The sequence below is a fragment of the Lissotriton vulgaris genome, chromosome 12, assembly GCF_964263255.1.
Source record: "Lissotriton vulgaris chromosome 12, aLisVul1.2, whole genome shotgun sequence".
Taxonomy (NCBI): domain Eukaryota; kingdom Metazoa; phylum Chordata; class Amphibia; order Caudata; family Salamandridae; genus Lissotriton; species Lissotriton vulgaris.
Genome location: NC_141700.1, coordinates 699,708,531 through 699,733,871, shown reverse-complemented (window position 1 = coordinate 699,733,871; position 25,341 = coordinate 699,708,531). Strand labels below are relative to the sequence as shown.

Sequence of the window (25,341 nt, the reverse complement as noted above, 5' to 3'; positions counted from 1 at the left end):
CAGCTAAAGGTAAAAAATATGTTTTTTATTATGTATTAAAAATGATTTAAAGCGATATATAGAACTAATGAAAATGTAATTATATTTTAATAAAAATGAATGATGCATTAATTCTTAAATTTAAAAAAGTTTATATCACTATGTTACATTTAAATGATGTTTTTATTTTTAGATATTTTATTTAAAATGTTTGCTAAACTATGTTACATTTAAATAAAAAAAAATATTTTCAGATATTTTTTACATTAATTTATCTTTTAAACTAGGTAAAATAATGTAATTTTATTAACAAGAATTTCCTATGGGGTCCCCAACAAACGTGTTCTGATGTCTTTGCACATGCTAAATATCTCCATTTGTGCAGTGCTTCCCTGCAACTGCAACGTGCCCTGCAAAATGATATCGAAAGTTAGCCACCCTAAAAGGGGCACTCCTGGTATGCCAGAATGGACAAGTTATTTCACTAATGGCAATGGGAAATGTGTAAGGGTGTTTTTGTCTGAAACTCACTGTCCACTAAAAGCCACCAGCGCCTTCCTAAAATTGCTAGTCGTTGCTCTGGCAAGAATAAGCTTCATGATGCAGACTCGCCAACCTCCAGAAAAAAAAACTAGCTGTGAGAGAGGAGGTCACCAGGAGGGGCAGGGCTCGGGGAGGGGCAGAACCTTGAGCCCATTACCTCCCAGGATTGAAATTGATTGTGAAGGAGTGTGACCATTGGAATGGGGTGGGGCTTTATGAAGATGATTGCCCATGTCCAGGTCCAACTCCCTAAAAATTCAAGACTTCAAAGGCTGTCGCTGACGTCAAGGAAAGACTGTAAACCTCCTCAAGACATCAGCTGTGCTCAGACTCTACACAATTTGAGATCGAAATGCTCTCTGCAGGGTGTTTCAACTCACTTTGGGTGCCGCCATGTGATATTGACTCCTCCCTGGGTGAACGTGTGAAAGGAGCCGATATTGCAGTCGCGGCTTCTCGAGGGAGTGCTGTGGGGCGGTGGGGCGGGGCAGGGGCAGGCTAGGGCATAGTAAACTCCGGCATACGGCTGAACTGAGTTAAGTACATAAATAAATAAATAAATAAAATTACATTGCGCGCTTCAACCCAATCGGCGGTGCAGTGCCTGCAACGTAATTTGTTTAATTTATTTATTTATTTATGTACTTTACTCGGTTCAGCCGTATGCCGGAGTTTATTGCCCCCAACCCTGGCCCTCCCCCACCCCACCCCACTGCACTCCCTCAAGGAGTCGTGACTGCAATATTGCTGCCCCCAGGGGAAAGCAGGTCGGCAGACCAGTCTTTTCCCCGGGGAGTTCGCGCGAGACAGGGACAGGCAGGAAGTAGTTAGGGTTAGGTCAGGGGTGGGAGGGGTTAGGTAGGAGGCTATTTAGGGGGACAGGAGGGGAACAACTTCCTTTTCCTGTCCCCGGTGCCTCAGGGAGAAGTTAGTTTTGCCACCCACACACCCTACATGGTTGGAAGGGGAAGCTGGGTGTTGTTGTTGACGTTGCCATGTTGGGCAACATGCCAGTTTAGGACAGGATGGCACGATAGGGGGTGTTTCCGGGAACTGGAAGGGGTGGGGAGTCCATAACGGGCAGAATCACCCTTTCAGGGAGGGGGTTACAGGTGCAGGATGGGAGAGAGTGGTAGACGGGAGTGCGATGGATGGAAATGACGGAGGAGTTGGAAAGTGAAAAGGGGAAGTGAATGAGATGCAAAGAGGTTGTGGTGTGATTTGGGAGTGGCTGGTGGAGCATGTGAGTGGATGACGGTTGAAAGGCAGGATGTTGGGGGGATTGTTTAAAGTTAATGATGTTATGTTTATTCTGAATGTCATGCCTGTCCTAATAAATGGCCTTTTACGCAAACTGATGCGTGGAGTGGTTATTGCACGATGTGTGACACACGGTAGCGCCATGTGGGTTCGCAGGTATGATGATGAGGAGGAGGTGAGATCACATGCCTATTTACCTACATAGGCTGGGTCATGCCTATGTCAGATGTGCACAGTACAGTCGTTTATTAAAAAGCATACGTGCCAGCAGACCCGATTCAGACTGGAGATAATTTTTTTAACCCAAAATGGCTTTTATATCCGCCTGAAATCCTCTACGCTTTCATGTAAGTAAATGGGGACAAGCAATTGCCCTGTTTTTTTTTCCAAAATCTTTTTCTTTCTAGGTTCAAAATATTGAAATGTATCAGGAAAAAATAATTCAGGGCACAGAGAAGGGTGTCTTGAAAGCCAGCAAACAAGATCCCCTAAACATCCCCCCCCCCCCCACACCCTTCTGTGTTTGCTGTGCTATCTCAGCCTTCATTCCTATGGAATTGATGAACAGAGGGCCCCCTCTTGTGGCAAAATAACGGTACTCGCATGCACAGCTGTCATTCATTCTATGACAGGCGATGAGAGCACTGAAGTGCATCTGTTAGACATGCATTCATTGCCTGCCTTGAACTCGAAAATATTCTAAACTGCCCCCAGATGTGCAAGCATCTCTTGGCCCTCCTGTTGATCGTCCTATCCCTTTCATTATGTACACCAAGGGCCAGATGTATCAAAGGGTTTTACCCATTCTATGTCTATGGGAAAATGTGTTCGCACATAGGGCCCCAAAACCTTTGTGGCGCTAGAACAGTTGCAGTTTATTCGCATCATAAGTTGGTACACACTTATCATGGTGGCATTGGTCATCAACATGCTCATTTCACTCAGCACATCAATTTCCTCTGGCGACAAAGCTGGGGGCCTATTGCCCAGGTCGCCTTTGGCCATGCCAGTGACCACGCTGCTGTTTCTTGATTGGGTCCTTTGAACCCAAACACTCCATGTCATTCGCAGACCCTTTCTCAGGCACACTCCCACGCCCTGCTGCTGCTGTGCCCTTTGTCTGCCGCCCACGGGGAGGTTAGCCGCCCTCCCTCTAGAGTCGGCTGCATCTCCCGGTCAGCGGTAATAATCCAGACAAAAAGTTTTTTTAAGTCACTGAGGTTAGAATAATGTGTTAAACTCGCTCACGCCTCACTTCAGCAGCAGCAACAACTTAAAAGTAACCACAGGGACATGAAGCAGTACGTCTCACGAAAGACCACACAGTCTCAGAAGAATCAGTGCCGGGACACTGGCTGGCTTGCACGACACTCTGCTGCATCTCACAAACGGAATCTGGTTTTGTCCAGGAGAGATCAACAGTCTACAATACCCATCTTTTAACGGTGTGAACTATTATCTTTTCCTGCTCAAAAGTCATATTTTTGCTTTGCTTAGATCACCACAGCCAACCCACAGCCTTCGAGCGCCTTGGACCACAATAAAATAAGCAACAAGACAATCTGAAGGTCTCCTGACACCTTAAAGAACTTGCCCGAAAATGCTCTTCTCAAGTCCAGGTCAGCAGGTAAAAACAACTGCCATAATCTCTTCCCTAGGAGACACCAAAGAACCCTACAGAATAGGTGTTTCTGACAAATTGCTGAGATTCTAGACAACCTCAAGAAGTGGAGGAGTTCCTCTTACCATCCCCAGACATTTGTCATCCTCTGAAGTTTGACTCTAGGATGAACAATCACCAGGGGCATAGCCACCCTTGGTGCAACAGGTGCAGTGGCACAGGGGCCCAAAACCCAGAAGGGCCATTAAACCTTGATAATCGCTATATTTTACTACCCTGACAGCAGAAAAAAAGGGCCATTTCCATTGCTTGCACCAGGGCTCATGGCATCCTCGCTACGCTACTGCCATCACGCAAAAAGGTAATGTTCAAAATGTCCACTGGGCATCTACACACAGCAGGCTCACAAATGTGCTACCCAGCCTTATGACTTTCCTCAGTCCTCCCTCTCCTCTTCGACATTTTATTTCCCCCTCCCCCTTTTCTGTGATCAGTTACTAGCTGATGATTTATTGTCTTAATTTACTATGGACAATGTATTGTTTTATAGGAAGGAGGTTGCTGAAGGTGGCGTGAGAAGGTCTCTGCTGATTCTGGTGCCCGTGCGTACGTGCAATCACATATGCAGCCACATGAGTAACATATGCAGCACAATTTAAAAATCTAGTAATTTCAGAAGCTTATTCCCCCCGAGTTATTGCCTCTGGTTCAAAATTACTCATGAAGGTCTTTTCGGTGCAGCTTCCACCTCCGAGCATTGCAATCCTGCAGAAGTGTCATCTGTTCACACACTATAGAAAGACTTATAACTGAGCTCACATACCACAGCAGAGGCACAGACAGGTCAAAGTGTTCTTGGGAAGCTCCTGGGCGAGTAAAACCGAGGGTTTGACTTAGATCTTGGCAGACGGGTTACTCGGTCACAAAGGTAGTGGATATCCCGTCCACCGAAATATAAATCTCATAATCACAGTTCGAACATCTCGAGATCTAAATCAGGTCTGAGTTAGAGACCCTGTCGGAGTTTGCTTCTCTATGCCAGTGGCTAAGAGAATGTAGGGATCTTGTTATAATTATCACAAAGCCACCCTTCCTTCTCACGCAGGCTGGATCACTAAGAGAATCCCACCAACCCTACACTATTTCCACAGTTTAGGTGGCCTACTTCTGGATGGGCTTTCTACTTGTCCAGGAGAGCGGATGCAACCACCGCAGCAGTTCTTTTCCTCTGACATATCCTATGCTTCTCTAGTTATAGGCGGTGGTAAAACCTCAGCCCATGATAGAAAAATGCTCTCCTTCTCATGAACTACTTTACTCAAGCACTGAGTCCTCACCCTCCAGGACTGAAGTTTGTACTTACAAGCAGGTGGGTCCGTTGGGGGGAAGTGAGCATTGCCCCTTATTGCAATTGATGTAGTAGGGGTTTTTCGTGCTGCAGTTGGAAACACAAACGAATTTGTTGGACTCATTCATCCCAAAGTAATAAGGCCTGTATGCAAGTTGTATATCGGCAGACGTCGCACAGGATCCTGGAAAGAAAGGTACAAAATCCTTGTTAGTTTCTGTGCTGCTGAGAACTTGCAGCAGTTTGCATTTTCTGTTCTTTTGCAGTGTTTCATAGCATGATCTCAACCTGAAGGCCTTGGAACGCTTTATATGAGCACCGGTTACATTACACGATGACACGGTCATTTGACGTTTTTAGGCATGGGAAGATTAAGGGCCATATTTATGGCCAAGTCACACAGTGCTGCGCGGCAATTCACCTTCCTGCGCTGCATGACAGGGGAAGGGCAGGAATGTGCTGTATTTAAGTCAATTCAACACATTCCTGCATTTCCCCTGCACTGGTGCCCTTTTGACTGCTTAGTGCCAACGAAGGCACCCTTGCACCATGGTGCACCATTGTAAGGAGGATAGTTTTTGGGCAAGAAGAGCCACCTTCCTTCACAAAAGCAAACCTCTGAGGCCTTTTCCTCTTTCTATGTGCTTTGCCGATTGTCGCAAACGTAGAAAGAGGAAAAAATAAGGAGATATAAACGTATTTCTCCTCGTTACACCTCACCTGGGGCGGCGTAGGTTTTTGGTGCCTTCCCAGGTGTACTTCTTCTGGTAAATTTGGGAATGCACACACCACCCATGGAAATGCCTCCCTGGTGAAGAGAAATGCAACAAAGTGGTTTTCACTATTTTGCATGACTCTAGACTTATGAAGCCACTCAGGGCCACACAAGGGGGCCTTTTGTGGCTCATTAATTTCATTTTGAAGTTGTGTCGAACTTGCACCACGTTGCGTGGTGCAAGAGCAACGCAAAGGGACTTGTAAACATGCCCCAACTTGATTTGATCAGAATCTCAGGGTGTTGAGCCGACACCAGTTCTCGAACCTGGGGGCCTATTTACGAGAAAGTCATGCAATGCAGCAAGTAACCTTGAACAGGAGTGTGCCATATTTAAGGCAGTATCATACCTTTTCCCTTGCTCCGGCACCCTTTTGGCAGCCTAGTGCCAACGCAGGCTTCGCCAACGCAGGCATCCTTGAATCATGGTAAAAAGGGGTCTGCAATGAATGCAGAATTGTTTTTGTGCAAGAAGGGGCAGCTTCCTGCAGAAACACAATGCTCAGAGGCATTCTCCTCTTTCTATATGTGCTGCCGAATCCAGCACACATAAAAAGAGGAAGCAATGAGGAGAAATAAAAATATTTCTCCTCATTACACATGTCCTAGAAGGTGTATCTTGTTCCAGGTTTACCAGTTCTGATTAATCTGGGACTATGTCAAAAACCATGGGAAAGCCTCTCTTGCTCAGAGTAAGGCAACACAGCGATTTACTCTGCATTGATTAAAATGGAGACACTCAGGGCAATGCAAAGTGGCCTGCTTGGCTTCATACATCTCACGTCAGGTCTGTGTCACCCTTGCACCATGTTGTGTGGGGCAAGAGCGATGCAAACTGGCTCATATATAGGCCCTCGTTCCCCAGTTCCAAAGTCAGCAGCTATGGCCATTACGCCACTTCTCCCAGCATTCACAGTTTACTTGTGTAGCTCTATACATGGTTGTTTACTTTTAGTCATCAGACTATGACCGTAGATGTATCTTTTTAAGTTTGCATTCTTTAATATTACAAGATGGTGGACATATAGAAAGTGCTCCAGGTGCACCTTATGGCATGGTATATGGCACACTCCATCCAGTGAGAAGGAAAATGGGCTTCTGTCAAGGACTTACCTCAGGTTATGATGATGTGAGGCGCATTTCAAGGCAGTGAAAGGAAATAAGGACCGCTCTCAAGGACCCACCTCTGAGTAGTGTGTTGAGCAAATGCCAGAGCAGTGAGAGAAAATAGGGACCTTGTGAAGGGCATCCCTCAGGGTTTGGGTCTGGGCACACTTCACTGTACTGGGAGCGAGGTATGGTGCCAGACACACTCAAGAGCAGTGAGTGGGAAAAGGAACTTCTCTAAAGGTGTGCCTTAAGGTAGATTGTCAGGCACATTCCATGGTAGTTAGAGGGAATAGGTACTTATTTCCAGGGTACATCCCAGGATATTGTATCAGGCTAACTCTATAGAAGTGAGAGGGTACTGGGACCTCTTTTAAGGGTGTGACACAGGATATGGTATATGGCTAGCTCCACAGCAGTAGGGTGGAATAGAGACCTCTTCCATGGGTGTACCACCTAGCTCCATAGCTGTCTGAGGGAGTAGGGGTCTCTCTCAGGGGTGCTCCTGAGTATATAGGGTTGGCCCACACTTACCCTCAATATCCAGTGGTACTTGTTGCACTTTGGTGGTCCCCGGTCTGAAGCACAGCTTTTCTGAAAAATATGAAATTGTGATATGCATAAATTCTAATGATTACTCTCTCAAGTCTGCAGTCATTTATTAGGGTGTTTATCAAAGTAGTTACTCTCAAATGTTGGGCAAACTATCGCCTCAAGCTCCTGCCTCTTGTTGGTTTGTCTATCTTGGGGTGACTGCTGTACCTTCTTAGGTACTTTGTCTCAGGGCAGCTGCTATCTCCTAATTGAAACGTTGTCTAGAGGTCTCCGGTGTCTCTTTGTTGGTAGTCTGTGGCAGCTTTGCACCTGCATCGTATTGATAGTTGGTATTTTCTCTTTGTCTGTTTTCCTTGTTGCTGCCTACTTGTCTCTTCCCTCAGTTTCTCTCCACTCGTCCCTTCCTCCGTCTCTGTCTGCTAGTCTCTACTCCCAGTCAATCAATGCCTGTTGGTTTCGTCCCTAATTCTGTCCCTGTTCATGTCTTCCTTGGCAACTGCCTGCTGGTTTCTTCTCTCAGTGTGTGCCTCCTAGACTGTTCCTCTGGCTTAGGCTGAAGCCATATTCTTCTAGTCTTTACCTACTATTCTCTACCCACTGTCTCTACCTTCTAAGCCTTTATGCCCAACCTCTCCCTGCTGGTCTCTTTCCCCAGGCTCTGCCTGTAGATCTTTTTCCCCAGTCCCTGCTGTTGGTCTCTTACTCCAGTCTCTGCCTACCGGTACCTTTCTCCTGGTTTCTGTCTGTTTGATGCTTTTGCCCAGATATTGCCTGCTGGATTATTTTCTGTAGTCTCTGCCCTCTGACCTCTTGCCCAGTGCCTACCTGCAGATCTCTCCCCCTAGCCTCTACCTGTTGGTTTCTACCCCTAGTGTCTACTTGTTTGTTTCTTCCCCTAATCTCTACTTGTTGGTGTATTCCTGTAGCCTCTACCTGTTGGTTTTTTCCCCTAGTCCCCACCGGCTGGTCACTTCCCCTTGCAGCTACCTGCTCATTTCTTTTCTCTCACAGTCTCTGCCTATTCGTCTCTTCCTCGATCTCTACCCACTGATCGCCTCAGATTTCTTTCCTTAGTCTTTGCCTGCTGGTTCCCCATCCCTCCCAGTTTCCACCTGCTAGCCTCTTCCTACAGTTACTGCCTTTTTTTCTCCCAGCCTCTGGATGCTGGTCGTTTTAGTTAGGCCCTGTCTGCTGTTCCTTTCATTTAGTCTTGGTCCTGCTGGCCTCTTCCTCAACTCACCGCCTGCTGACCTCTTCCCCTACTCACTGCCTGCTAGCCTCTTCTGCTACTCATTGCCTGCTGGTCAATTACCCTACTCACAGCTTGCTGGTATCTTTCCCTACTCACAGCCTGCTGGTCTCTTCCCCTACTCATTGCCTGTTGGACTCTTCCCCCATTCTCTGCCTGCTGGTCTCTTCCCCTACTCACAGCCTGCTGGTCTATTCCCCTACTCACAGCCTACTGGTCTCTCCCCCTACTCACAGCCTACTGGTCTATTCCTCTACTCACAGCCTGCTGTCTCTTTTCCTACTCACAGCCTGCTGGTATCTTCCCCTACTCATTGCCTGTTGGACTCTTCCCCCAGTCTCTGCCTGCTGGTCTCTTCCCCTACTCACAGCCTGCTGGTCTAATCCCCTACTCACAGCCTGCTGGTCTGTTCCCCCACTCATTGCCCGTTGGACTCTTTCCCCAGTTTCTGCCTTTTGGACGCTTCCTCTACTCACCGCCTGCTGGACTCTTCCCCTACTCACTGCCTGCTTGACCTTTTCCCCAGTCTCTGCCTGCTAGTCTCTCCTCCTAGTCTTTGCCTGCTATTCTATTCTCCTACTCGCTGCCTGCTGGCCTCTTCCCACTACTCACCGCCTGCTGGACTCTTCACCTACTCACCGCCTGCTTGACCTTTTCCCCATTCTTTGCCTGCTAGTCTCTCCTCCTAGTCTTTGCCTGCTATTCTATTCTCCTACTCGCTGCCTGCTGGCCTCTTCCCACTACTCACCGCCTGCTGGACTCTTCACCTACTCACCGCCTGCTTGACCTTATCCCCATTCTATGCCTGCTAGTCTCTCCTCCTAGTCTTTGCCTGCTATTCTATTCTCCTACTCGCTGCCTGCTGGCCTCTTCCCACTACTCACCGCCTGCTGGCCTCTTCTCCTACTCCATGTTTTCTGGCCTCTTATTCTATTCAATGCCTGCTAGCCTCTTCTTCTACTCAATGCCTGCTGGTCTCTTCCCCTACCACTGCCTGCTGGTCTCTTCCCCTACCACTGCCTGCTGATCTCTTCTATCAGTCTCTGTCTGCTGGCCTCTTCCCCCAGACTGTGCCTTCTGGACTCGTCCCCTACACACTGTCTCCTGGTCTCTTCTCCTACTCAATGCCTGCTGGTCTCTTCCTCCACTCACTGCCTGCTGCACTCTTCCCGTAGTATCTGTCTGCTTGACTCTTCCCCTACTCCCCCCGTGCTGGCCTCTTCCACCATTCTCTACGTGCTGGTCTCTTCTCCTACTCACTGCCTGCTGGACTCTTCTCCTACACTCACCCCGTGCTGGCCTCTTCCTCTACTCACTGCCTGTTGTCTCCTCCCCTACTAACTGCCTACTAGACTCTTCCCCTACTCACTGCCTGCTGGTATCTTCCCCTAATCACCACCTCCTGGCCTTTTCTCCTACACATTGCCGGCTGGACTCTTCCCCCAGTTTCTGCCTCCTGAACTTTTCTACCAGTCTCTGCCTGCTGCTCGCTACTCTTAATCTGCCTGCTGGTCTCTTCCCACTACTCCCCACCTGCTGGCCTCTTCTCCAACTCACTGTCTGCAGGTCTCTTCTACTCATTGCCTGCTATCTTCCTCTGCTACTCACTGCTTGCTGGTCTCTATCTGCTGGTCTCTTCTCCTACACGTTGCCTGCTGGACTCTTCTAATCTCTGCCTGCTGGTCTCTTCTCCTACACGTTGCCTGCTGGACTCTTCTCCCAGTTTCCGCCTGCTGGCCTCTTCCCCAGTCTTTGCCTTCCGACTTCTTCCAATAGTCTCTGCCTTCTGATATCCTCCCGGTGTTTTCCTGCAGAACGGTACCCCTAGTCGCTACCTGCTGGTTGCTTCCCTACTCACTGCCTGCTGGACTCTTCCCCCAGTCTCTGCCTGCTGGTCTCTTCTCATAATCTCTGCCTGCTGGTCTCGTTTCCTACTCACTGCCTGATGGACTCTTCCCCCAGTTTCTGCCTGCTGGTCTCTTCTCCTAGTCTCTGCCTGCTGGACTCTTCCCCCCAGTTTCTGCCTGCTGGTCTCTTCTAATTTCTGCCTGCTGGTCTCTTTTCCTACTCACTGCCTGCTGGACTCTCCCCCAGTCTCTGCCTGCTGGACTCTTCCCCCAGTTTCTGCCTGCTGGTCTCTTCTCCTCATCTCTGCCTGCCGGTCTCTTTTGCCTTTCACTGCCTGCTGGACTCTTTCTCCCAGTTTCTGCCTGCTGGTCTCTTCTCCCCAGTTTCTGCCGGCTGGTCTCTTTTCCTTCTTACTGCCTGCTGGTCTCTTTTCCTACTCACTGTCTGCTGGACTCTTCCTCCCTGTTTCTACCTGCTGGTCTCTTTTCCTTCTCACTGCCTGCTAGACTCTTCCCTCAGTCTCTGCCTGCTGGACTCTTCCCCCCCAGTTTCTGCCTGCTGGTCTCTTTTCCTACTCACTGCCTGCTTGACTCTTCCCCCAGTCTCTTCCTGTTGGCCTCTTCCCCGGTCTTTGCCTTCTGACTTCTTCCAATAGTCCCTTCTGATATCCTCCCCGGTGTCTTCCTGTGTGACCTCTAACCCTAGTCGTTACCTGCTAGTTACTTCCCCAGTCTCTGCCTGCTGATTTTTCTCTCACAGTTTCTACCTGCTGGTCCCATTCCCATCCTTTGAACATACCTTTGCTGGTGCTCGAGCAGACGGTGTTATTGAGTGTAGTTGTGATGTTGTCGATGGCCGTTTTGTAGGATTGAGTGTAGTTGTTGAATGGAACCTTGAAAATCACACTGTGGTTCACTACGATGCTGCCAGGGCTGGTAGAAAACAGAAACAGAGATAGGGATCATCTTAGGGCAGTGCACTCATCACACCTTGATGACTCAAGGCACATGCATGACAGAACACAGGCACACGTCACCCCGATGAATATGTGCCAGAGGCACTTTGAAGGTTCTGGGCTTGACGTCAAATGGTAGTCCAGCCAGAACTCTGGGGTCATTAACTCCTTCGCCGCGGGGCTAATTCCCCCTCGTCGCTGGGAGGAGGTGGGGCGCGCGCAGCGCCACAGTGCTTGTGACGAGCTCAGCTCGTCACGCTGCAACAGTGGCGCTGTGCTGATGACGAGCTGAGCTCGTCATTCCCGCGCCCGTTTTTCAGAGCACTCAGCACAGCGGTGGAATTAGCCCCGCGTGTGAGCGCAGCGCATGTCATGACGAGCTCAGCGAGTCATCAGCACAGCGCAACTGTGCCTCATGACGAGCTGAGCTCGTCATGAGCACGGGAGGGGTTAAGAGCAAGTCCTCCCCAACCACTAGTAGGGTAGTTGCTCACATTATTGTCAACTGAGAAGAGAATAAATTTCCTTCTTACAGTCGAGTTGTGACATCTCTAATCACCAGTAATAAAGAAATGATGTAGCTGCTCAGTTGTAAAAAGGTATTACATCTAAGTTCTCGTGTCACAATGCCTGCTGTCTGACCCAACACCCAGGGTGAAAGGCAATTCACAGAGCATCTTACAGCTGCAGTTTAAACACAGAAACCAGAAAATGATTTTCCATCTGATTACATATTTTTCTAAGAAGAACAAGTGATCAGCAGGAAGGAGATATTTAAGGCAACATGTGTACTATATTCCAGGCTGTCTGTCATTGCAATAAAGACAGACTAGCTGCATGTTTCAACTCAAGCTGGGCCACCGCATTTGTTAAATCGGATTTATATTAAACTGATTCTAATATATTTTTGCTATATGTACGAATTGCTTTTTGGGGTCAATGAATCATGCAACTGTGTAAATCAATGTGTAGGAAATGTTCCATAAGCCAACGAGGACTACAAAATGTATGCATGTCATCCATACTTCTAGGCAGTATATAGGGTGAACTTGACCCAAAGGTATTGGAGCTCTTTACATGAGCACCAGTTACATTACACAAGGACAAATTCATTGTTGATAGGCATGGGGAGATTAAGTGATTGGCCCAGAGTCACAGGATGTTGAGCCGAACGCCAAGGCTCGAACCTGGTTTCCCAGCTCTAAGGTCGGCAGCTCTAGCCATCAGACCACATCCTCTCCGCTTGGTCTGAAGAATCCAAAACTCAGGATTTAAAATGTAACACAGTGGTTGGGGTTGGCTTTACTAATAAGAATGAATTTCTACCCAAAATAAGCCCTTTTTATCAACGTTAATATACTGAAAGACTGGGGAAAAATATAAGGTTCTAAACACATCCATTGTAGTTTGCATGCAGCTCTATGACGTCAGTTCAAAGCTCACTGTGCAATATAGGAAGGATTGTAATTTATGAACTACAAGTATCAAAAATCATCTCTGTGACAAAAACAATGATTCATTGGCCTATCTACATAGAAAGCATTCGTCTGATCTGCATATCACACAGACTTTGAACGATGCACATTAATACTTATGACGAGCCAAACATGCCACTGGGCAAAACTCAGATCGCACCAGAGTTTTCTTGGCATTTATATTGATGTTTGGAAATTACTGGGCACACAAGAACAATGCAAAACACACAAGATGATGGACGGAATGTTGCACAATGGCAAAGCATTCACCCCCAGTCACAGATCTGTGTTTAATTTATTGTTATTTTGCTCACCAAGTCACCCCAGTACAGATATGGCCATATGCAAATCTGTCTTGACCCTGTGCCTCATGGGAACAGTCCAGAACGAACTGCCAAGCCATGTCTTTCCTGGACCGGAATCAAGCATCCTAGGACCGGTTTCTGGCTATCAGCCATCTTCCGCCAGGATAGCTTGACTCCAGTGGCGTAGTGAGCACGGGACCCACTTCTGGACATACCCTTCCCACATAGGGTGAACTGCAAAACACACAAGATGATGGACGGAACGATGGATTTAGGCCCAGATCTCTGTACTGGGATGAATGTATGACATTGTTCTGCATTCTGTCCATCAACTGTTTTTTTGCATTTGTCACCACAAGAACAATGCAGCAGGTGCTTTTTCTCCCGTAAGATTCACCTCCCTATTAATTTTGCAGCCGGTGCATCTGTACCGGGCATACTGCCCTACACCTGGCACTGGATTTAAGCAGTTTGTGGGAAAGGTGATCATATTATCATATATTTCCAGTAATAAAATATCCCCTTTATTACATTATAAGGATATTACAAGCCACCTCGGAGTCCAATGGCCTTATCAAGGAACACGGCCATAGGTCCTCTCTACAGTCACGCAACACCTCAATGACTTTCAGAATTGTTCTCATGATTGTCTGAGGGTTTTATATCCATTATATATTGCACAGTCTTATCCATAAGGCGAATTAGTGCTCTTTCATAGTAGAACTCAATAAAATATAAATCTAGAAAAAAATTCGGGATAGAGCCAAGGTAACAATTGGTTGGACCTTTTCACACCAACTTGGAAGCAGGTGCAGCAGTAGAGACGACTAGCAAACAAATATGTCACGATGATAGGGAGGGATTTTGAGCAGTGACTTGTGGAAGTTTAATTACACCCTAATAAGGGGCAGAGTGGGCTTGACAATCCCTGCCACCTAAGGCCCCACGTTGGTCACCCGGTAGCTGAAAGCCTGTCCACTCGGCTTCGCAGACTTTACAAATTGGTTATTACCACGCAAGTAAGTACCACGAGAACTTCAAGAAATATGAATTGCTCAAAACAGGTGGAAAATGGCAATGTAACAGCATCCCGAATTTTGTGAAAAAATATCTGGTGCACACACTTTTCATGAAATTCAATGAAAAAGTCATGGTACAACTAGTTGTATAGTATGTTTTTTATGTCTTTTGTTTGGACAAACACTAGTGTCTTTTTATGTGCAGAGTCTTCACCGTCGTAAAATGACTAATAGTAAAATAAACTCATGGTTTGTGAATACCAAAAAAAAGTAAACTTACACAGAAGAGTAAGTTTACCTTTGTAAATCAGACTCCCCCCCCCCCCCCCCCCCTCTGCCACCTCCAATGCTGACCTCAGCAGCTGGGCACATCCGAGCCCTTACAGTACTGATTCCATATAACCATATGTATGAGAAGGAGATGTGCATGGTGTGTTTGTGCCTACTTGTTAACTTCAACACTGTGACCTTCATTTTAAATAGGGTTGTTGGAAGCTGAAAGGTTTTTTTGTCTTGCAAATATTTTGCAATTCTCACAAATAATGTGATTACCACCTTGAGTTCACCTTTAGTTGACAAACTTTTCTGCATGTGGGTTTTCTTATTATCACCACCCACAACTGCTGCCACTGCTGCAGAATGGCAGTGCCAGCATTACCTCCCTTAAACAAGAGTGATATTTTGACCGTTGCAGTTCACCCCAAGCTGTACGTATGGCCCGAAAGTGAGAGTTTGATAGTTTTGTAATACCTTGAATTGCTAAACACTTGTGCTGTGCTAAAAAAAAATAGGCTGCAAACACAACCATGTGGTGTACTCTCCTAAGTAAGCGCGCTGGTGTTAAAAAATAGCACCGGAAAACACAGGCACAAATTAAGCACTAACTGCAGATTGGCCCACTATCAGGATCTACACGAGGCTTTGCTTGCAGAAATAAAAACTTCACAGACCTCTGTTTACTAACTGGCTCCTCTCAAGGAAATGTAGTGCCATCCTTCTGCTTCTTGTACAGTTGTAGCTCTATACCCCCCCTTTGTCTCCTGTATTTCAATGCTAGTTGTAAACTTCCCTGGAAAGCCTCACGTTCCTTCCACTCTCTCTTAAGTACCTTCACCTTCTTTACTGCATGCTTTTGCAAAATGACGCCATCCCTCCCATTATCAGCTTCTCAAATGGTGGTGCATGCTCTTATGTTGTAATAGCTCGATTTTCGCAGCTCCCTCTAAGTGGGCGTCCCTAGTTTCTTGATTTTCAGACTGTCCAGAATTCAAACGCAGCTCCTCGGTTATTCTCCCTTCTCGGTCCATTTCACCTCTTTCCTCTGACTTCCAATTCGCAGGGTTCAAGGTCCTCTGTTTGGTTTACCATGCTGTCCCTCAGCTAGGCCCCGGCTTTCTTTAATGTTGATTAACTTTCTAAATAAATGCCCGTCACTTCGAACTGCTTCTCGGCGGCCCCGCACACTTCCGGAAATCCGACTTGCCCATTTGGGAGGTTGGATTTGGTGATGAGAGATTAGTACAGTGGTTCCCAAACTTTTCTGAACTGCGGCTCCCTTGACCTATTGGGCACTGACCGCAGCTCCCCAGTCTGTTACTTTTTTGGGGGACAGGTGGGGGATGTATGCCCAGCCTCAGGAGTATTTCCATTTTTCTCCCTGAAAATAATTGGGATGAAGCCAATTAAGGTATTCAAATCAGAGATGCAATCCTATCCACTCCACTACTGAGCCCCATGCAGTATCAACAACCGATTGGAGGGACACTGGGTTCTTGGAGAAGTTGTTACTGCATTGTTATGTAGTGCTCTTTGAAGAGGTGCGTCTTTAGGTCATTCCTGAGCAGGGTTTGTGAGACCCTGATAGATACAGGAATGATATTTCAGACCCTGGGTTCATTGATAGAGAAGTCTGCACCTGCTGTCTAGTTTTTCTGTTTTTGCACATTATTGCCTCCAGTCTGATGACACCAGGTTAACCCTTGTCTGGCTTGCTTCCTTTTAACCCCTTTGACGCTCATGACGAGCTCAGCCCATCATAACTGCCGCGGAACGCCCACGCAGGGCGGCCGCTCCAAGGGAGTGGGCGGAGTCGTGACGAGCTCAGCTCGTCATGAGCACAGCTCCACAGTGCAGCATGACGAGCTGGGCTCGTCATGAGCACCGCGGCGCCGTGCGCGGCCCCCTCTCCCCCCTGCACCGCGGGGGAATTAGCCCCGCGTGGAAGGGGTTAGCACTGTCCTCTTTAGGAGTGTGTTTTGTGTAGTCCCCCGTCTGCTTCTTCCTAACTCCAGACTTTGCATTCTCATGCATGCTGTCTGTCTCGTGTCTTCTGTCTGTGTGGTCGTGCATCTTGTATCTGTCCTCATGCCCTCAGTCTGTTTTTGCCTTCTGCCTGTGTGTCCTTGCCTCCTGACTAGGTGTCCTTGCCTCCTGTCTGTGTCATCATGCCTTCTGACTGTGTGCATGCCCCCTGGGGAGGGCCTGGTACCTGCCAGGAGAGCTCATGGCTCAGAACTGAGGGCTCCCATTGATGCACCGCAGGCCGCTCCTAGATCCCAAAAATGCACTCTCAGCATCTTTCTGGGCTCTGAGATGACGGGAGCATGCTACCGGAGCCTCTCTCTCAGCTCCAAAATGATGATGACATCAGTGCTGTGCCAGCTCCTCCCTGGGCACCCAGATGGGTCCTTCCCAGGTCTCTCCCACCACACACTGTCTTTTTACCAGTGTTTCTCCTGTCACCTTGGTTTGGCCACAGTTTTGGACTTCGATTATTTTGGTTTAGGACTCCAGTTCTGTCTCATCAGTGACATGAGTTTATTTATGGGCATTTGTTCTGACCTTTGTCCTATGTTTTTTACACTTTAGTTTCTGACCTTTCAATTTCAACTTCTGCTTCTAACTCAGAATATTCACTTCATCTTTTGCAATCTGAATGAACTCCAACATCAACTTTCACTTAATACTGCAGATGCCATGCCTTCCTTTTATGAATTTTGAACACTTCGGATAGCCTGTGTATGTTTTTTTCACTTAGCATGAAACTTGTATTTGTGAATTAATTCATTTTTTTCAGTGATAACTGAAGTGAATTACGCCCTGAGCATCATAAATAACTTGGCTTTGACATTTTAACTGCAAACTACTGATTTAAATGTTTTTCAGATGACTGGCCTAATGTTTCCTTGTCACATACTGGCCAGAGAGAGCTGAGGGAGTGAAACTAGAGCTCTGTGCTTTAGAAATACATGATTAACAGCCAAATTCATGTAAATTCCCAAACTGTCTGCTTGGTGTGCTGCGCCAGACTAGGTTTGAAGGCGCACTGGGGTGCCACGACGCACAGATTGGGAACCAGTGGATTAGTATGACGTCCCTACCTCCTTGCACCATAGGGACAACAGTGCCATTTTTTCCACTTAGCGCGAAGTTGCCCATACTGGGCCATAGCGCACTCTATAACTTTCATTAGAAAAATATTAACAGGCTGAAGAAAGATCCTTTTACGGATCGGAATCATTAGTTTAAACACATCTCTGTGAAGCAGGTAACTCTCACCTCACTCTTATGATCTCCACGGTTTCGTATGCATCTCCTAGGATAGGGCGGTACACCTTTCCCATCTATGAAGAGAAGAAAGTATGTTCATGAAGATGGTGAAGGGAAGGGAGACATTGAAAGGAGACATTTGTAGATACATGTGCACTGCAAACACTATAAGATGATGGACGGAGCACCGAAACCTTTCATTCACTCACCCCCAGTCACAGATCTGGGTTGAATCCATCGTCGTTCTTTAGCTCGCTTTGCCATCCCAGTTCAGACCCAGCCATATGCAAATCAGTCTTGACCCTGCTCCTCCTGGGAACAGTCCAGCCCGATTTGCCAGGCCAGGTTTTCACTCTACATTTTTAAAAACTTTGGGGCATATTTACAAGCCCCTATCGCTACAGGAATGTCATTCCTAGTGTTGTTCCTGTGGCGATAAACCCTTCGCCTTACTTACAAGGCGGCGCTAAGCCCCTTAATGTGGCTTAATGCCACCTTTTAAATAAGGCCCTGTTTCACAGGGGCATGAGTTATTGTTACCTTAGGGCACAGGTTATAGTTACCTGAGATAACTATAACTGCTGTATTTCTAAGGGTTTTGTGTGTGTAAAATCTGAACCTAACTATGACGTCCCTGTAACCATTGTTTTTTTCAGTGAATATATTATATATATATATATATATATATATATATATATATATATATATATATATATATATATATATATATATATATATATATTATAAAAGTCACAGTAAATTAATTTCTTTTTTAACATTATTTACTATGGTGCTTTGTTTTATGTCCCTGTCTCAATTATATTCTAGGGCAGTGTTGTAGTATCAGTGGTTGGCCATTGGAGGTGCTGAACTTACTCCAGGTATGAGCTGGAGAACATGTACTACTGTTTTGGGTCATTTTTGTCTGTAGTAACTTTAAAATTGTAAATTTGGCTCGACCCCCTATGCCAGTGGGTGGTGAGGTTTAAGTCTATACTTTCTAGTAAATTTACAGCCATAAATGGTGGATAGCCAAAAGCAGTGAATTCACTGTAAAGTTTGAGAGTGCATTTTCATGTGTAGATTAACCCACTTGCATATTTGCCTCTGTGAATAGGCCTTGCTGCTGGCATGTAGCATTGAATTGAAGCTATAGGCCCAATTCACAAAGGTAAATATACATATGTAGATTTACAGATGTCCTGATTTACCACTGGACCTTGGTATGTCTACACATTTTTGATAGTCACCATTTCCGGGTGCAAATTTAACCAAACCATAGACTTACATGTGTTCACATTCTCAGTTCAGAAGTGGAGCTGTCTAGACCGGATTCACGAGTGTAAAGTTACTACTAGCAACGATTCACATCAGTTAGAGAACTCCCCCCAGGGCCGGACTGACTACCGGGCGTTTTGGAATGCTGCCGAGCTGGGGGCTGATTCCACTGCGGTGGGGGCTGATTTTGTTACGCAGGTCTCTATCAACGAAATCAGCTCTCAGCTCAGCAGCATTCCAAAACGCCCGTTAGCCAGTCCGGCACTGACTCCGCCACAGTGGCAAAGATCTCCCTATGGAAACGTATAGGGAAAAATATTAAAGTTTACTATAGTTGTACATTAATTTAAAATATTTATTATAAACAAGGAAATAATGCAATGAAATATTACAGCACATTAACTTGTTAAATTAAATATGTATTAAATTAACAATTTATTAAAATATATTTATTTAATTCACAGTGGTTATGGCTAAACATCAGTATATTTCAGTTTCCCTTTAAAGTAATGTTAAGAAATAACATATTTCTTAGGAATTATAATAATTACTGTTCTAAATAAATACACCATCTTCAACTTTTCTGTAAAATCTTGAAAGTGGGCATGTACACAAACCTCTGCCAGACTTCCTTCTGCCACTCTACATATAAATTCTCTGCTTTTTTGATTTGGACAATTTACATTTTTTCAACGTACATCATGAGTTAGGCGGTCTTCCAGTGGGCCGCCATGCCAACGCCCCACTGGAAGACTGCCATGCCCATAGTCAAACCACCCACTGGATTACGAATTAATCCTGGGTGGGTGGTCTCTGCTTCGGCGGTGCCTTTCTAAGGTGCACATGTGAGCCTTAAAAAGGCACTGCCGTGGGACTTCCAAAACATGTTCCTGCACGGGAAGAAATGCAAATTTTTGTGCATTTCTTCCCGTGCAGGAACAGGGGTTGCAAAAATACAGGAGGGCACAACACGTGCCCACCCCCCTTCATGCACCCCCATGCACAGAGGCAACAGGGGGCCCTATTAAGGCCCCCTGAGTTTCCTCATCACCACCCTTTTCATGGCGGGCTCACCACCATGAAAAAGAGGGCAGGGAGGTAACTCATAATATTCTTGTCAGTGCTGCAGCGGCACCACCAGCATATTGGAGCCTCTGACCGGTGCTCCACCGCCGCAGGATCCCGAATCCCCCACAGTTGGCGGTCTTGTGGCGGACCCACCGCCGCACTCGTAATACGGAAGTCAGACAGCCAGTGCGGCAGAGGGTGCACCACCACGACTATGGCGATCCAATGGACCGCCGTAGTCGTAATCCGTCTCGTAGTACCTTCCTACTGCTTTGGGGAATATGTGAGACAGAGGCTGATACAATTATTCTTGTCTGTGTGCTTATTTTGAACTCATTGGAGAAACCTACCTACCATGTATTGCTGGACAGTAATCTTCAAATTAATCCTCTAAACAAGTGTGTATGAAAGTTTGACTATCTGGAATAAATACCTCAAAATCCAATTAATCATTGGTTCATTGCACATTTTGTGAGATTTATTCTTAATAAAAACATTTACTAATTTGAGAAGTTGTTTGAAAGTGAAATTTAAGATTATTATTACTTGATAATATCTCAGCTTATGCAAAATGTTGTAGGCCTGTTGTGTTTAATATGGCATCCCACACCCGCTGTACATTATTGTGTAGGAAGGAGGCAGGACAGTGGAGCAGGAGGAGACAGGTGTTAGGTGCCAGGCAATCAGTGAAAGGAGGATCTCTCCCTGGCTGTTGCTCTTCCTTACCTGATTGACAAATCTTGTGGTAAAATTGATATAAGTTACTGATTGCTTGTCATTTAAGCTGGGGTTGAAAGTTTCATTTACTGTCACGTTCACAGCCACGGTCGCATTGATGTAGGCTGGAAGGAGAGAAGAAAGCATTAGTGCCCTGGTCCAAGATGTCTCCCACACGTGGCATCAACCCCCTGCACATCTTTACCCTGCTTTGCCACACACCCACATGCCCTTCCCTGCAAGATCCCTCTTAACCTGCCTTTGTACACCCTCACATCCTGCCCCCTAGGGTAGACAGGCCATGATGACACTCTGGGACTTTCACGGCAGGTGGTAGACAAGGGGACAGCTTTCAAAGTTTAACTGGCTGCCGTGAGGCTATCATGCCCCTTTGTTGCAGCCTTCTAAAGGGTAGGGCTCGGTCGTGCATTTTTGCCAGGGTTGATTTTGGTTTTCAGTCTTGCTTTGCTGCTCTCACGCACTGGCAACCGCTTCATGTCATGCACTCACTCGAAAACATACTCATGTCTTAGCATCACATGTGTATTTGTAAAGAGCACGTTCACCCAGAAGGGCATCTTGGTGCTGAATAGCACATGTCTATTGTTACCCAACTTAATGGTACTTATTTTATCGACCTCAGAAGGATGAAAGTCTGAGTGGACCAGCCAGAATTTGAAACTGTGACCTTGAGGTGAAACACAGGTCCCTACACGCATTTGTCCACTATGCCACCAGACCCGGTCTCCTCAATCACTCATGCCCTGCCCCTAAGCATCCTCATACCTTGCTCACAAATGCTGGCATTCAGTTAAAGATACAGAAATAATATAATGCCCTACTTATGGTGATGGTGTCCTGAGAAAACTGGCACAGCGGACCGTTGAAGTTGCTCAGGCACAGGCAGAAGGTGTTGTCGGTGTTTGGGGTGCCACCATTCTGGCAGGCGATTGGCACCGGAGTGGTGCTCGCTGTCGACAAAAGAGACAGTCCTGAATTAGATTACACTTGAGAAGCACAGGTAGGTGCACTCACAGCCTGGCATGTTCACCGACTGGCACTCAATCTTGCACAGTCATAGCAGGGTACACAATCTGAAACGAACAATCACAACTTGGCACGTTCACGGGCTGCCACATTCACAGGCTGCCACATTCACAGGCTAGCACAATCACAGCCTGGCACATTCAAATCCTGGCGCAATTACAAATTGGTACATTCACAGCCTGGCAGATTCATCAATAGGTACATTCACAAACGGACACATTCATAAACAGGTACATTCACAAACTGGCACATTCATAGACTGCTACATTCACAAAATGGCACACTTAGAGTCTTTCGCAAAGCCACACAAATAGAAATATCCACCCCAGTAAGGAACCTTCACAGCCTGGCACATTCTCATTCATACCAATCTCAGGGAAGTACACAAACATGTGATCTCGCAAACAGGCAACCTCAAAGTGTGGCACATTTACAACCAGGCACATTGGCATCTGAGTGCCCACACAGAAAAACGCAGCCGCACCTAGTAACATTCTCGGAGAGACACATTCACAGCCAGGCACATCCACAGCTGAGCACACTCACATTCATTCCCCCAGCCATGCACATCCACAGCTGAGCACACTCAGAATCGCTCGCCCAGCCAGGTCCATTCACAGGTGACCACACTCACCATCTCTCGCCCAGCCAGGCACATCCACAGCTGACCACACTCACCATCACTCACTCAGCCAGGCACATCCATAGCGTAGCACATTCACAATCCCTCACCAAGCCAGGCACATACACTGCTGAGCACACTCACAATCACTCTCACAGCCAGGCACATACACAGCTGAGCACACTCACAATCACTCACCCAGTCAGGTACATCGACAGCTGAGCACACTCACAATCACTCTCACAGCCAGGCACATCCACAGCTGAGCACACTCACCATCTCTCGCCCAGCCAGGTACATCGACAGCTGAGCACACTCACAATCACTCACCCAGCCAGGCACATCCACAGCTGAGCACAAGCACTCACCCAGCCAGGCACATACACAGCTGAGCACACTCACAACCACTCGCACAGCCAGGCACACTGCGAGGCACACACAGACCAGGCACACTCAGATATGCTTGTAGCCATCACAGTGTCAGCCTGCTCACAAGCAGTGAGCACTCACGGGCAGTAACAGTCACACCCAAATCTGCCTTGAGCTTGCCACCATTGCAGAAAAAACATCCTTACAGTCAAGCATACTCAGGAATGCACTGTCACTCCAATGGTCAAAGATTGAAATTTTCTGAAACTGGAATACTCTCCGTGGACCCCACCCCCAAGCATAGGGCTCTGGTTTGCCCCAGGCTCTGTGTGCTCCTTTCAAATTTGATATTTGTTTCAGAGGTAAGTACCTATTTGGAAGGTGCTCTGTATAGGAGGTAGAAAGAGACGAGATGATGTTTTGTGTACCATTTTGTAAACAATGTTGCACCATGACAGCACACGCGCAAAATTGCTCATTGGATAAAACATCTCAAGAGACTGGGGTACCAACAGCACACGGCGAAGGACAACCAGTGGTCCATGGGACAGGAAAAAAACTGCTCAAGGAGTATTTTGCCCATAGGCTATGGGGTCGGGAGATACATCACAACATATGGCATAGGATAAAGTAGCCAACGACAAATGGCCAGAGAGACCAAATGCACTGGGGCAGTGCCACCACCAGAACATGTGTCAAGAGCAGTAACAATAGAAGGGAAAACGACCAACACCATATAATACAAGGGGCCACCAACTCAAGATAAAGGGTGCCAACATCTGATGGGGTCTGCTGATTAGCAATGTTGACAATCAACACAGACGGGACAGGAATGCAATGAGCTTGTAGATCAGGGGGACTGCCGTCCACTTGGAGTGGGTAGTAGTCACTACATGACCCATTGTAATGTTTTCGCGAAACACGTGTTGTGTTGGCTGTGTTATGTATATGAAGATTGTCATCGAGGCTGTGTTCTATTACCACATGTATATGAAGAAAGTCATCGATTTATCTGTTGGACTGTAATACATGTGCTCCTAATTATCTGAAGAAATATTTTGCACGCGTCCTTGAAAAGGACAGAAAATAAAACAAGGATTTATATGGACATTTCTATTTGTATTTTGTGTTTTTCTCAGTACATGACTTAAAATAATGCCTAGTGTAATGCACTAACTATCCAATAAGCCAGTATAGTGCAGTAACCATCACACCAGAACTGAGCAATAAACACGCCCACATACCAGTATTATACATTAATGGCATCACCAACCAGTCCTTTTGCATAGGTATGCCCAATAGTCAATATTGTAAGACAACACCCCCTGTCGGGTAGTAGTGTGCAGTATCCAGACAAATAAACAGTAGGGTACTGTAGTCACTGTAATGTAGGGGCTTACGTCAGCTAACGCCCTTATCATATCGAAAGAGTGTAAGACACTTTGGAGAAACTGACGTCTTATGTTTAGCATATTAAGGGCGATAACTTCTAAATATGGAACATATGTCACCTCAATTTTAATGATAAGTAAGAAAATAGGTAAGAACACTGATAGGGTTATTTAGAGGGTGACAGAAATAATGCTCCATCAAAACGTGGCAGATATCTCGTCTGCCATATTACAAGCGCCATAGTCTATAATGCATGTATAATATGGCGGAGGGCATCGGTTACATTTGTGATGGAGTATCCTGTCTGCTAAACTCTATATAAGGCCCGGAGTCGCTTTTCAGAAGCCTGAATGACAAAGTTATTAAAGGCAAACCAGAGAAGTGACTAAAGAAATATTTGGTCAGCATCATAACACATCATAAGCCATAAGACATCACAAGACATAAAACATCATAAAACATAAAACATCATATGACATCATGCCATAAGACAAAAGACATCATAGGCATCATGAAAATAGATGCTCACACATGAGACATCTAAACAACTCTAGGATATGACTACCGTAGCGACCGTAGGGGCGATCAAATGGAGGAATGGGACATTATTTTAGGCTTGACAAGGGGAGAGGGTTCAGGAGGATCTGAACAGAGTCTTCATGGAACTGGGTTGGGAGAATGAAAGTCCCCTTGACAGAATATAATAGGTCACAGACTGAAGACATATTTAAAACAGCATTGGCAAAGCCAATATGTTTCACCTACATGAAAGCTATTGGCTTTGCTAATGTCTTTTCTCCTTGTTGAACAGCAGACTGGAATGAAGTAGAGTAGTGGAGTGGCATGGAGTGGAGTGGAGTGGAGTGGAATAGAGTGGCTTAAAGTGACGTGGTGTTAAGTAGAGTGGAGTGGAATAGAGTCAGGCTAGCTTGAATCCAGTGGCGCAGTGAGCACTAAGTGGGAGGGTATGCCTTGACGTGGGTCCCGTGCTCAATGTACCATTGGATTCAAACTAGGCTGGCTGATATGGGGTGATGCCACGAAACCGGTCCCAGAATGATTGTTTCTGATCCAGGGAGGACTTGGCTTGAAAGTTCGGGCTGGACTGTTCTCAGGAGGGGCAGGGTTAAGACGGATTTGCATGTGGCTGGGTCCAAACTAGGGTGGCGTGGTGAGCAAAGGAACGATGGATTAAACCCAGATCCTTGTGACTGGGGGTGAATGTTTGCATTGTTCAGCATTCCGTCCATCATTTGTTCC

The 25,341-nt window shown here is 46.4% G+C and overlaps 1 protein-coding gene across 1 annotated transcript in view; it reads right to left on the bottom strand.

Annotated features, from left to right (window-relative positions):
• Positions 1 to 25,341, bottom strand: part of LOC147678029 (uncharacterized) — a 79,576-nt gene that overhangs the window by 12,086 nt on the left and 42,149 nt on the right. Inside the window, exons 3-8 of the mRNA XM_086945929.1 lie at positions 21,494 to 21,622; positions 20,661 to 20,776; positions 17,598 to 17,662; positions 11,084 to 11,217; positions 7,168 to 7,227; positions 4,767 to 4,935 (exon numbers count right to left, since the gene is read on the bottom strand). Of these exons, the coding sequence (XP_086802055.1) occupies positions 4,767 to 4,935; positions 7,168 to 7,227; positions 11,084 to 11,217; positions 17,598 to 17,662; positions 20,661 to 20,776; positions 21,494 to 21,622 (673 nt within the window). The remainder of the gene's footprint in view (positions 1 to 4,766; positions 4,936 to 7,167; positions 7,228 to 11,083; positions 11,218 to 17,597; positions 17,663 to 20,660; positions 20,777 to 21,493; positions 21,623 to 25,341) is intronic.